The sequence below is a fragment of the Mya arenaria genome, chromosome 9, assembly GCF_026914265.1.
Source record: "Mya arenaria isolate MELC-2E11 chromosome 9, ASM2691426v1".
Classification (NCBI taxonomy): domain Eukaryota; kingdom Metazoa; phylum Mollusca; class Bivalvia; order Myida; family Myidae; genus Mya; species Mya arenaria.
Window position 1 is genome coordinate 8,811,092 of NC_069130.1, and position 13,971 is coordinate 8,825,062.

Below are 13,971 nucleotides of genomic sequence, written 5' to 3' on the forward strand. Positions count from 1 at the left end.
TTTGAACAAACGAGTTGAAATATGTTAGTATGCATGTATCTGTCATATTAACCAACATTGTACCGAAACTATCACCTTCTGCACCGTGTGATCTTTCTTTATTTTAAGTATATAATTTTTTTGTGCGTTATATGTCACAAATCCTCCTGAATCATTTCAGTGAATGTTTTCCCCCATTTTTTTATTTTCCCTGGAGTATATTGGTTTTACCTTAATGGAACAGATTTGTTTCGGAAATGTCGAAAAACATCAAATTTGGCGGAAGATGTGATGAAAGTAACCGACTTTTGCAAAGCGTCCTTCCCGGATTTGTGCTCACGTTGAGAGATTTTCCTCTGCGATTAGTCAAGGAAGTTACGAAACTAACAGAAGACGAGTATCTTGAAAAGTGCTTGGAAGATAGAATAGGAAGAGGTGTTTATTTCAACAAACCACGTGAGAGTATCCGAAAATTATTTCCTAACTTCAAACGGAAATGTTTTGCATTCCCTGTCCCTGGAGATGGTGATGTACTGGAAAAGCTTGATAGCCTAACATTTGACGAGCTTTCACCTAAATTCAAGAATGTTGCCGAACTGTTCGTGTCACATATATATAGCCAAGGGCCAAAGCAACTCCAAATTAGCAAACCAGTCAACGGATCTAGTGAGTTATTTAAAAAAATGTTTGTACAATAATGTAAATGTTGTTCGCGAAACGCCGACTTTTTTAAGAAATGCTCAGAAAATGTTTTGTTAATAAAAAATGAGGGGACATGGGTTTTCAGCACAGTGTCCTTTGTTTAGAGTAATTGCAAGGTCCATTGCTCTGCTCCGATCAAATAATATTTATAACAAGACATTTTGATATTGTTTTCGAAACGCCATATGCGTAAGCTGAATACTCCTCAAGGTGGGAGCATTTTAGAGTAATTGTTAGTAAAAGTAAAAGCATTGGAAAGAAGCAAAATGGAGGTACCCATGCAGTTAGCTATTTCTACTCAGAGTACTTCCAGAAGTTTAAACGTAATGTTTAAGAAATATATATTGCCATAAATCTTAAGTTTGAATGTTTATTTATTAAAACTTTAGCACGGTAAATGGAGGATAACTTTGCAATACTTCGTTCAAGAGTAGTTATGATTGGCAAATTAGATTATAACATTGTTGTCGATCGATGTTTAATTAAACTTTATTCATGAGTTGCTGTGCTTGAAAAAAATAAGACTACAAAGAGGTAACAACATTTCTACAAATGATAAAGATTTAAAATTCCTGCACTGTGTTTAACTTTACGATTAAGAGCCTTCAACTGTGCAAACGATGTTTGAAAGAACAACGTTTAAAATGTTAAAAAACATCTTTCTTTTTTTTAGGTTTAATTTATTGCAAGCATAATTCATATATCGGTTGCAACATGTGAATCTGTAATTAGAAGTTGAGCATTTTTTACGAAATATGAATTTATCAGATTTCCAATAGAAAATTTTGACGTTTTTCCCGGAAATGTCTAAATACAAAATAAATCATTATGTTATGAGTCAAAATAAACGGAACTACCCAATTAACAACGCCTTGAATCCTTGTGGTTAATGCAGTTACTTTGAAATATGTTTGCATTTTTCACCAGGAAATGAATTTCATCCACTACTTTCCATTTGTTGTTATTAATAAATTTCTTATCTTAAGAACTTTCAGTAGTCTGGGGCCTTTTAACACCAAAACAGAGTAATAATATCGTCAGACTTTTCAGAATGATTGCTTTTTGATCCCAAGTCTGATAAAAAAAAAATAAAAAAATACCTCCTTGATTCGCCAAAACATGTTATCACAATTGTATGTTTAACTACATAAGGAAGTAGGAAGAAAATACAGTCTTAACGCACCCTTAAAATAATTTATTTCTTCTAACATGATATTTAGCGAAAATGTTCATGCATTGTAGTGTTTGCCACACTTACCAGGAAGTATGTGGACGCTCTTGCAAAAGGAGCTGTGCTTGATGTTGATGATGCATTTGAAATGGTTGCTAAAATCGAAAATGGGAGAGTCAAAGGCAAATGCATGGACTTGTTTCACTCCAAAATGAGAGAGATACAGTTGCCTCTTTCAGCACCATTGCTGGATAAGCATTTCAACGAGGCCAAGCTGTCTGCGCTTGACTACATGCGGCGAAACGCATTCAATGATGTGGCAAATGTTGTAGAAAGGGATGCTCAGGTATTTAAAGGGATTGAGACAATTGCAATGTTCTTGTTTTAGTTGAATTTTGTGTAAACTCAACCCTTGGGTACTAAATTTGTCAACTCGGGAATGTCACAGGCATCTTTATTCAAATAAAAGCTCGGTTCGACATGTTTCCCGGCCGGCGGTCTCGCCGTGCATGTATCAGAACAATCTATTGTGAATCTCCCGCTGTCAAAAGTCAATATATGCCTAAAAATTAATAACATCAAAATGATTCAACACATTGTTTTTTTGGATAGTCTTACGATTGAAAGTGATCAAATACGACAACTGTCTTTAGGTGGGTTAATGTTAATTCATATAATATGTCAATGCACACGTTATCCGTCTTTGATGAACAGACCTTGTGTTTTTTCTTTATTGTTTTGCAACTTTGCTTGTCCATGAAGTTACAATATTGTTGTAAATATATGACTAGTGTTTACACATGACCTTATGTTGATTGACAGAATGAAATGGACTTATTCTGCCATCAATTACAACAGAAAAATGATGAGGACAAAGAGACATATTGTTCGAACGTACTTTTAAGTTTGAAGACATTCAACAATTTTCAAACGACGTTGCAGAACAGAGAATATGAAGTCATCGGAGGGCATACAAAATTCAAACGAGATATCGGTATGGTACGACAAGAATACGAGCAAACACTTCATGGTTATGAGCTAAGAGAGGTAACTTTTGTTTTAATCGCTGTTTAGCGACTTGTATGTATTCAGACAAAGCACTGTTGGAGAATATGTTTGGTTTGATTCAGTTAATTTATTTACCTAACTCATTGATATGAAAATACTTTTGTAAGCTCACTTTAGCGAATGCGCTCACGGTGAGTCTTTGTCATAACTATTTTTTCCGGTGTTCGTTGTGCATACGTATTTAAGCTTTACAGGATTTGTACATCAAAATTTACCATTCAGTTAGTTTCATGCAAAACCGCCAATTAAGTTTAAAATGTTTGAACAATTTGCAAAATAGTTCGACCTCAATGAATAGAGTTAAAACAATGAGTACTATCACTATTTCAGGTTCTTAAAGATGCTTAACAAAAAGTGTTTTCATGTTAATAGAAGAACACACAAATAATTATTTACACTAACCAACCTTTCTTTCAAATTGTTGCGTACAGTAATATACAAGATACACAGTCTTTATTCTCCTGCATTTTAAGTGATTACCGAAACGAACCAACATTCGTTTAGAAAGTTTGTTTGAAGCTTTAGGCGTTAAACACATAATAGTATACAGTTTTCACGTGTATTCGGGTTGATATAGCCTAAACAAAATACATTGGTTACGTTTTTTTTCTTAGCGAAACTGACTTTAGACCAAGATTGTGCATCCAGCCAAATTATGGATGAGGCAATAGACTCTTTGACATCTCGAATGTTTCCTGTCTATTTTTAATCCCTTTTTAGGCTTGAATTTTGTTAATTCTATAGACCAATATCTGGTGAGTCAGCAAAAATGGCGAATTATACAAGGTATTTTGCTATCCATCAATATACTTTCTTGAACTTCGTATTTCAATTTCTTCAATCAGAGCATGATTAGCGCGTGCCTGTCGATGATTGTAGATGTTGTATTCATTAAGCTGCTAGTCTTGTAAATCTTCCTAATCGCTGCATGGTTGTAGCGGAAACGATGTACCTTTATTCTGCGCCGTTCTTTGGGGATACTTTTGTCAGGAAAGAGGCTCATGTAAAATAGCCATTTATTGTTTCAATTGATAGTTCATCGAGGAGGAATGAGCATGCTTCTCAGAATCGATTGTAAATATACTTTTTGCAGCTTAAATTATATCACATTCACAGATTTGTATTTAATGAGTGAACGTTGATAAGCATTTGCTCCAAAAAATTGTGTTTCACAGAAATGTTTTTCTGGAATATCAATACTGGTATTCACTTAAATTGAGTTTATATCACCATTTGATGCCGTATTCTACGACAACAGCTAGTTGGTTGCCAAGAGACACTTTGTTCGGGCAAGTAAGGAGGAAATCAACGGCACGATGTATCTAAGCTCTTACGCAGCCTATATGAGGGATGGCTTATACATTATGCTTACAACATTTAGCGTGTGCATTGTTCGCAAAGGCAGGTATTCCCATATGAAGAGTCGATTACTTCCAAATGCGGAATAGCGGTGTGTGTTCTTTAAGAAAAGTTTGATCTTCGGTTTTTCCAATGTTTCTTGTGACGCAGACGGGTACAACATGTTTACTGCCGACTCTTCGATAGCTTGCGATTTCGTTTGCCACATTGTTTTTGGTACACGTTTACACGATTGACTTTCTCTCGGCATATTATGTGAACTAGCATTTTTTGGCACGATACTGTCGCTCCGATACATGATTTTCTCTGTTAAACATCCTGGTTGTTCTTGGAGAAGCAGCGTTGTTTCCCAGCGGCGGATATGCGGCCTTGGCTTTGATAGTATTTGATGGTCAGCGTGACAGGAGCTGTTTATTGAACGCTTGGTTAGTTATTAGGCAGTTGCCAGCCATGTTGTCCTATTGCGGCTATAGCGTATGAATGTGGAAAATAAAGTGATTCAACTACATCGTTTGACCGGAAAATGCAAGCTGCGAACAGACACATTCTTCTCTTTGTGGACAACGTACCCGATCACCTGGACATAACACTGTGAAACGTTAACCTGCTGTTCTTTCCGATGAACTGCACTTCAGTTTTGCAGCCCATAGACGCTGGCATTATTCAGACGTTAAAACCGAAGTACAGGAAGAGTCAAACTAAAGTACTGAAAGAGGCAGGTCGCTCATGTGCTGGATGAGATGGGAAGAAACAGCTCACAGACCGGTCCAAAGGTCCTTTGTGTTTTGAACATCCTACAGGCCATGTACTGGATCAACTCATCTTGGAACGAAGTGAAGGCAGAGACCATCTAGAAGTGTTTCAGGAAGTGTGGCTTCGGGGACAATATATCATCTAGTGCCAGGGACATGAAGAAAGTAGCCTGGGTAGTGATGGTATTGACGAGGATGATATCCCACTGGCTGTGTTGAGGTTGTAGCGGGATCTGTTCAGTCAGGACGTTTTCACTCTTGCTGATACCGACAACTCCATGACAGACTTGGGTCGCCCTGCTTCAGACATTCTTACTGAGATGAGGAACACTACCGAGACTTCCAGCAACCTGGATGATGACTATGAAGATAAAAAGTGTGTAAGATCGGAAAAAAGTGGTTCCATTAAGTGAAGTAAGTGATTGTTTGCAAACAATAAAACATTTTGCTCTACAACGATCACTGAGTGACATGCTTGACATGATAATGTCTGCTCGAGATTGAAAATTGTTAATGGACTTTAAATTAGAAATTGGAGTAAAAGAAACACAATTTGAAGGACTACTTTAAAAAGTGAACTCGCAAATGAATATGTAGATGTAAATGTGTAGACTTGTCTGTGTTGTAATGCTAGACCAGTGTGTTTTGTTTATGCTATGCTAATGCATGGTGTTAATAAATTTGAAATAAAGTCAATTTATCTACATTTGTATTGAACCTTCTTCAAAAATATTGGATGATCAGATTATACTGATCCTGGTGTGAGGTGGTGGTTAAGATACAAAATCGACAAAGCTAAAGTGCCGGAAATATCAAACCTGGATTAAGTAGCCACCTGTCTTAAGTAGCCACTTCGACCTATTCCCAAGAGTGGTCACCTAGTAAAAGTATTGACTGGACTGTTTTTTTCTGATTGATGTTCCTGCTTGAGTAGTCTTTCTATGTGCGCTGAACGGATAATTTAAGAAATGTTCATGTTGAATAACTAGTGTACATTATTGAGCTCATGACAATCATTTGCGTCATTGCATTTATTGGCATCATATTTGCTTGTCGTATTATATATATTATCCTATTACTGCGACTAGGGCTGTAAGATTGTGAGGATCGGTATGATTCGGTTTGCGCTTTTGGTTAAACTATCGGCGAGCATTCCGAAGGCGCTGTCGGAAATATCTGAAGATCTTCTATCGTTTCACTTGCGAAATAAACACTTCCGATGAGTATAATCTTTATATTGTAGTTATGAAATTCGGGCATTGTTTACAGCTCAATATCTGATATACTTATATAAGTTTTTTTTTACCTACATGCCGAACTTTTGCGATAGAGCATTACAAATAGATTGACGAAATACAACTTTAAAACAGGAAATTTCTAAAAAGTCGAAAATAATTTCATTTAAAATCTTATCCTCAATGGTTTAAATAAATACATAACTATTACCCTTTATGGTGATGTTAAAAATAAATCTACTGTATAATTTTGTAGCAACACACGTACTTTTATTGACTTTGAAGTTGAACCAAAATAGAACTGTATGTATTTATTGCAAAGAAGTGAAACATCATTAACATTTTTTGTTTACTGTCAAGTTTTGAGACTTTGTTTGGAGGGCTATGCATGGCGCTTTTAATAGATGTGGGATACTAAAAAGCAAAAAAAAAATAGTTAATTTATAGTTATTGTTTATAATCTTGATAAAAACGAACACAATATTGTTAACATTGTTTAAACATGTGTACAATTTATGTAATGATTTGATAATTCTTCAACATGTTTTGCAAAAATAAAAACGTTATAGTACGCATAGGTGATGATTTGGTTAATCATATTGAAACATAATGATATTTATTTTTAGACAACCTTTCAAAAGCTTTATGAAATATTCAATTGATGAGTTTATAATACAACAAAGCAAATGTGTTGAAGTGGCGGTTCCAACAAAGAGAAACTTATGCAGTTTGATAAGTTGTTCCATGTTTAAGAGTGTTTTCTTTGTTTGGTCCGCACATTTTCAATATATATTAGACGGAAACAAGTGGAATGAAGGTATCTTGCGGACGAATTACAATGGTATCCACTTATATATTGCTCATAATAAGAACGATATTCCTGATAACATGACCACAAACAGAAAAAGAGTCCGCAACCCCTGTGACTGAAAGAATTCACTCGCGTTAAACACGCGTTTAATGGCACCCCGGTAAATTTTGCATCCGTATACAAGTAGATCAGGGACTTATGATTACGCCCAAATTATCCTGGACAAAAGCAAAATTAAAATTAGCTGCACAAGCCTGGAAGTCAATTTATGCTAAAAAGCTACAAGAGGGCATTTGAACTCTTTTCTCACACTGAATATTTTAAAATATTTGATTAAATGGTTAAGCGTTTACTTATTTACGGTACTGAAATATTTGGTACAGAAGTATCTGATATTCTTGAAGAAGTAAAAATTCAGTATTGTAAGGAATTCCTGGGGGCAAAAATGGATTTTATCTGTGAATAATTTATTTAAAAAACATGTTTTGGTTTGTTTGGCTAAATCAGGAAATTCGAATTATTTGTGATTTTGTAATATCATTTATTCAAAGGTTAGTTGATTGTAAAAGACAAGAATGGTTCGCAAAAGTGAGAGATTCAACACGATGTGACACATATAGGCATTTTAAAACTTTTACAAAACTCAGAAATGTTATTTACTAATCTACTATTTTATGTGAGGAAATCGTTAGCGGTGTTTTTGCAATAAATTGTTTATTGAGACTGGTAGACATTTGGATATCGAAAGGGAAAATCGAGTGTGAAGATATTGCTTAATCTGATATCAGATGTGTAGAAGATGAGTTTCATTTATTCTTTAAATGAAACTAATTCAGGCAAGGAAGGCAATTTCATATCTATCAATGGTACACATGAAGGCAAGACTTCCAAAAGTCTGAACGATGACCAAAAAATATAGTTTTCTTTGCAAATGTAATTATGAAACAAAATAATAAGGAAAAATGACTCTAATTAAAAACACAACTCTAAAGATTTTATCTTTTGTATTGTATATGTTGTTTTATGCCGAAGCTTTTCTTTATACAAACTATTTGACTTGACTCGTGTATTATTCAACAACTCGGGTTGTGGTTAAGGTACTTAGCCCGATACTTGACCTTGGTGTGAACTACCTGAAGCCCAACAGAAGTTTATGGAAATGACATCTGTAACAATTTGTTCTGTTCAACAAATGGAAATTCATTCAAACTAACGTAACGATGAACTGTGCAGTATCCATAACAAAATATAATATATATTTCAGATAGCATTGACTTGGAGAAATTTTTCACGCAAACTTGATCCAGATGAAAAAAAAATCATTGAAAAAGACAATGAGCTCTCTGAGGAGCAAAAACAAAGTACGTAATCTTAATATTTATCTTGTTTTTACACACACGCATGCACGCACGTGCACAGCGCGCACGCACGCACGTACGCACGCAAACAAATACGCACAAACACGCACTCACATGGTTTGCAACCATGTTTTATTGCATCATAGTCGCCTTTTTATATTATGAAATTAATTATTTTAAGATCATTACCTTATTAGTAAAAGGCCAGTGGGCTTCTGCATAAATGAACCTTTTTACTTGGGTAATTATCAACCGAAAGCTATAGTCAACCGTGTCTAATCCTGTTTAATACACATGATTTATCATTTGTAAATGATTTTAACCGCTTTTAAAAATAATGTTGTCGAGGAATATATACATTGATAAGCATGAAGTCTATAATGTTAAAATATGAGCAAAACAAATTGTTTTCAGGGGCATGAGCTGGTGATATAACAAATAAATGGGAGATTAAATAGTATTTTCATCTCAGGTATTTTCGGAAGTAGTTGGCAATATTTTAATTATTCCTTAAATACTCACTTTTCTAACATCGGCTGTTTCTGACGTCCATTTCAATATGTGAGCAAAAGTCAATACAAAGCTCTTGTTTACCTTCACCGAATGTTCATTACTGTTACTGCAATTCTCGGTAGTACTCGTTAATGAACACCGAGGGAGTGGGAATCCTCTTCAATCATTAGAAAAACGAAAAAGGATATGTATGTTCCTTTTTCGTTTTTCACTTTCGATAGTAAAAAAACGAAAAACGAAAAGACGGTAAATACACGGACCCAGCTGGCCTTAAATTTAGCTATTTTTCATAAGTTCAATAACACGATTGTATATTTCAAAACGTCGGAGAACTAGTTAATTTTATTGAATCGTTATGTTACTGTTGATTAATTATACTAGGAATATTGTGTTAAATTTTAAATCTCTGATAATGTGAACATATGTAAAAATTATTGCGGCTGTAAAGTAGATGTTGCAACTTTTTGTCCCGTTTATATATGTATATCCTCTGTAACTCATCTAAAACTCTATTTTAGTAATTTGTATAGCATAGTTTTTATGCACATCAAAATGTCCCACCTTATAAAAGATCTTAGGAGAAAGTTATCTTAAATGCATGAGGCCATATACTACGATAATATTTAGAAATTTAGGAAAAATATGTTGACGCCCATCCACTAACCCTTTATTTAAATAACCAGACTATTTATGGATTGATTGTGCTCTGGAAAACAGCAATTTTTCATTTAAACTGGAACGTAGACAATGTCAACATTTACTTTAAAACTGATCAATATCAACTATATATTTTTTAAGGAGAGAAAGATAAAACTGCAAACTTATTGGCCCGAATGAAAGAAGAAATTGCCGAAGAGAATCAAAAGGCTCAAGATCAACAAAAGAAGGAACTGTTAGAGCAACAAAAGATGCTACGTGCAGATCGCGAACAACGAGAAAAAGAACACGAACGCCTAATAAAAGCGCTTCATACCGAGATTGCTTCTTTGGAAACAAATAAAGAAGACCAACACAATATTCTTACCCACATGAAAGCGATGGCAGACGAGATAAGAAGCCTAAGGTACGAAGCGAATAAGAAAAAAAGTAAAGAAGAACAAGGACATTTCTATAAATTATTTGGGCAATGGGCTGGACATATAAGAGAAAAACTAATTGACGTTATCTGGAAATAGAAAAAGAACAAGAAAGTAGAGAGTTTTAAGTCTCATTTAATATTAAAATGGGACACCCTTTTGGTTATTTCTTCAATTTATGACTTTGAAAAGGAATGTACTCTAATGTATTAAAATAATTATTTTTGGTTGTTGTTGTGGCAATTATACCATATGAATATTTTAAAGTTGAATTGTGTATGAATGTCAGATGTGTAGACTAACTGCTTTAAATTGACGTAGAAACTAAAGGAGACCAATTGGCTAAAAGTCTTACTTTTTGTGTCTATAGATTAGGAAAAGTAAGCATTTTTTAATATTCTTTCTGGCTTCAAATGCATTTACATACAATAGAAAGGTGTTTAAAATTGCCACCATAAGCTGCTGCTGTTGTTTTTCTGAAAGTTCCTATGTGCTTACAATGCAATATACTACTGTACGACGTTTTATTCGTGCGTCGCAAGATGTTTTAAGGGCTGCAAGCCATTAAACGTTACTTGAATACTTAATGCCATGGGTATTTGTCGTGCGAACGGTTTTCACATTCAAAAAGGCTCTTGGTACTCATTATTTGCCATGAATTTCATTAGTGCCTGACTGACTAATTAAGTATCTCTTAGAAGAGAAGGTTATGACTAACCATGACACATAGTTTTACAAATATCCTTATATATGCCTTTCTAAAATACGTCTCCTAATTAATTTGTAAAGCATAGTCAACATGGTGTATGATAGTGTCGGACGATTATCAATTTAGTTTCGAAAGTGTTCTTTATTGGAAAATTATACGTATAGTATGTGTCAAAGCGGCATGCAAGAGTAAGAGTAACTAACACTGTGGAGATTATATGATAATTGTATCGGTATTAGGAAGTATTAAAACTGTTCAAATAAACAAACAAGATTGTTGTACCAAACACATATAATATATAGAAATAATTCATCTGAACTCTGATTATATTGCTATGATTGAACAATTCAACTAGGTTTTCATAAATATATTCCTACTGATTATATCAAATTCACATGTGTGTTTGAAACGATAATGAGTTCCATTTTCTTAAATCTGGACTATGTTTAATGATGGGCAATAGGCTTTTATTCCTAGATATTATTCAAGAAATCAAAAATATGATGGAATGTTTAATCTTGCCTAATTCTGAGACTTTTAACTGTATTACGTGTAAAATAATTCATGGATTTTAATGATTTCAAATGTTTACACTATGCTACAATTTTCGGGAGATACGGCGGTATCGGGTAAAAGATTATATGTCTTTAACATATGTATGTATTTTAAAATCGCATTCGAAATTATAAAATTTGAAAATGATAAAAAATGTATATATAAGAAGTTTTTACGTAATCGCACATTACATTATGTGACATTGAAAATTGTCATGTATTTAAAGTGTAATTGTTTTGAATTGTTTGTGTCTTGGTTTACAATTAACTTTACATCGGAACGCCTTCAAATTCACATAAAACAAAGTATGAACGATGCAATTAGGTAGTCGGAAAGTTATTCTTATAATTGCATTTTGTTTGTCATTGTTTTTAAACAAGGCATTGTCTTTTATTCAAGTATTCTTTTTCGTTTACTATTTCTAAGCGAGTTAGGATATGGCGTAACGTCAAATCAATATCGCCTTAAGGATAAGCGATAAGCCTGCAATAGGTAATGAAGACAATAAAATTGATGCCGATATAATGTTTTGTTTTTCTGAATTAATTTGCTTAAAACAAATGATTGTCTGTATTCTCTAAATCAATTGTTTAAAATAGAATAGTCGTTAGTGTGTTATTATGTATGTTAGCGTCTCAGCGTTGGTATTATAACAAGTTTCAAACCATTAGCATAAGGCCAATGCGAACTCTCATGGTGTTAAAATTGCAAATAAGGCACCATGTAAAACATTCTAGAATCTTTAAATCTTATATTTAAAGCCAGCGACATTAAAATGAGTTTTAAAAGCTACTGTGAACTATATAAAAGACTGACCGGTAAGCACAAGTGCAGCAAATAACGTGACGAATATGCATGTGATTGTGTTAAATTTAAACTCAGTTTCTTGGAAAAATACTTATTTATAATTATTAACTGAACCCGAGTGGAATTTTGAATATTCGGATTCACGGTGCGCTAGAGTTGATGTTTAGGTTAAGCTGTGTCTAAATTGTATGTTAACTTACAAAACGATTTTCTTAGGTAATTGTTTACTTAATGCTATGAGTCTTGAATTTGTAAAACATTATTATGTTTAACATTAAGTGTCAGAAAAGTTGGTAATAAATATAACGATTAAGGGTTTGTTAGATATCGTAAATAAACTTGTAGTTTCTGTTATAGAGTGCTTATGATGTATAAAAATTTGTAGAGCTTAACATGACAAATGTAGCATTGTGTAGTAATTTTCTCTCACTAACAAACGCTGTCGATTTTAACTGATAAGTATTTCAAAAAAGTGATCCAAAACCTTTGGAAGATTTTAGCTTTGAACAATTCAGCAGTACCTCATTCTGTTTTGAATGATCGGTTTCCTCCCTATAGTTTTTCTGCTGCAGTGTAATGGTATGAATTTTAAAATATGTTTCTGTATAACTTTTGTTTAAGAAAGTCGGAGTTTCATAACAGGCATTCAGATATTGGTGTTTCTTTGTCAGATATTTATTACTATTTTGTCTTTGTACTTTTCAATATTTTATATATATCTAACACTGTGAGTATGGATGAAATAAAAAAATGTATTCAATTGTTTGTAGTATTCGTAATTATTATTAAATACATTATATAATTATTATATCAAAAAATAACACCCAGTGATATCAAAAGGTGGTGTTAGATCATTTAAGCAAGGTCATAGTTCTAACAAATGAATAATTAATTAATGTTTTGCAAAACGAACACTAAAAAAATATTTATGAATTTGATTACATTTCGACAATTTTTTGCCATGGTCACTAAATCAAGATTAGAAATTTGAAATATTACTGAGTTTTGAACTGAAAAAAAGCAAATTGCAAAATATAGATTGGAACGCTGAAATAATATGGATAAAATTAAGTAGTTGCAATGAGAAAAACCTTTTCGAAGTGATTTATAACTGCAATAAAATTAAACATTGTCTCGAATTCTTTAAACTTCAATATTTAATATTTTGCAATATTAAGCCGAAGGGCTTAGATTTTTAAATACTACATAAAGCTAAATTGCTTGCAAAAAAGCAAAAAGATGACAAAGTACTTAATTTGAAAATGAGTTATAGTACAAGATAACCTTTATAAATGCAACAACGCTGCAAACCGCTTCTTATTGGTGACTTTACATAGATAACAAATTTCCCAAAACTCTTATGTGGTCTTATATTTAGCCTTGGTCTTATTGCCTGCAATGGCGCTGTTGGCATCGCCGGCCTGCAGTTTTTTTCTGGTTCAGACCTTAACCTTAGAGCACTCGGTTTATACGTGTGGTAAAACAATGTTCAGCACGTATGGTGAAAGAGGTAAAGGTTAAAAAGGGAGACTCATATTTGGGTTATGAACATTCATTTGAGGTGTAAAGGTGAGGTTTATGCTTGGCGGCGTCTGTGCCTTACTCTGAGAATATTACATGAATAAGAAAGTAAGGACTAAAATCGCAAGCATTTTAAACCTTTGAGCTTGAGGAGAAACATGGAAATCGTTCTCGAAACGGACCATATGTTCTTCAAGGAACAAAGTTTATGACAATATCGTCAAAACAGAGAAGTTCTCAGAACGCATTTGCAATGGAGCAGATTGTTTACGTTATGTACATTGATGTTTTTGAAAGGGCACAACGGTTTACCAAAACAAAAGTCATACGTTCCCTGTATGATCATTAAAACTGG

General features: G+C 33.6%; 1 protein-coding gene across 1 annotated transcript; it reads left to right on the forward strand.

Annotated features, from left to right (window-relative positions):
• The first annotated feature begins 236 nt into the window (after positions 1-236).
• On the forward strand, positions 237-10,326 carry LOC128202899 (guanylate-binding protein 6-like). The gene is made up of 7 exons (XM_052904070.1): positions 237-645; positions 1,924-2,198; positions 2,795-2,899; positions 5,259-5,411; positions 8,342-8,438; positions 9,747-10,011; positions 10,314-10,326. The coding sequence occupies exons 1-7, from the start codon at positions 237-239 to the stop codon at positions 10,324-10,326; spliced, it is 1,317 nt and encodes a 438-aa protein (XP_052760030.1).
• The last annotated feature ends 3,645 nt before the right edge of the window (positions 10,327-13,971 follow it).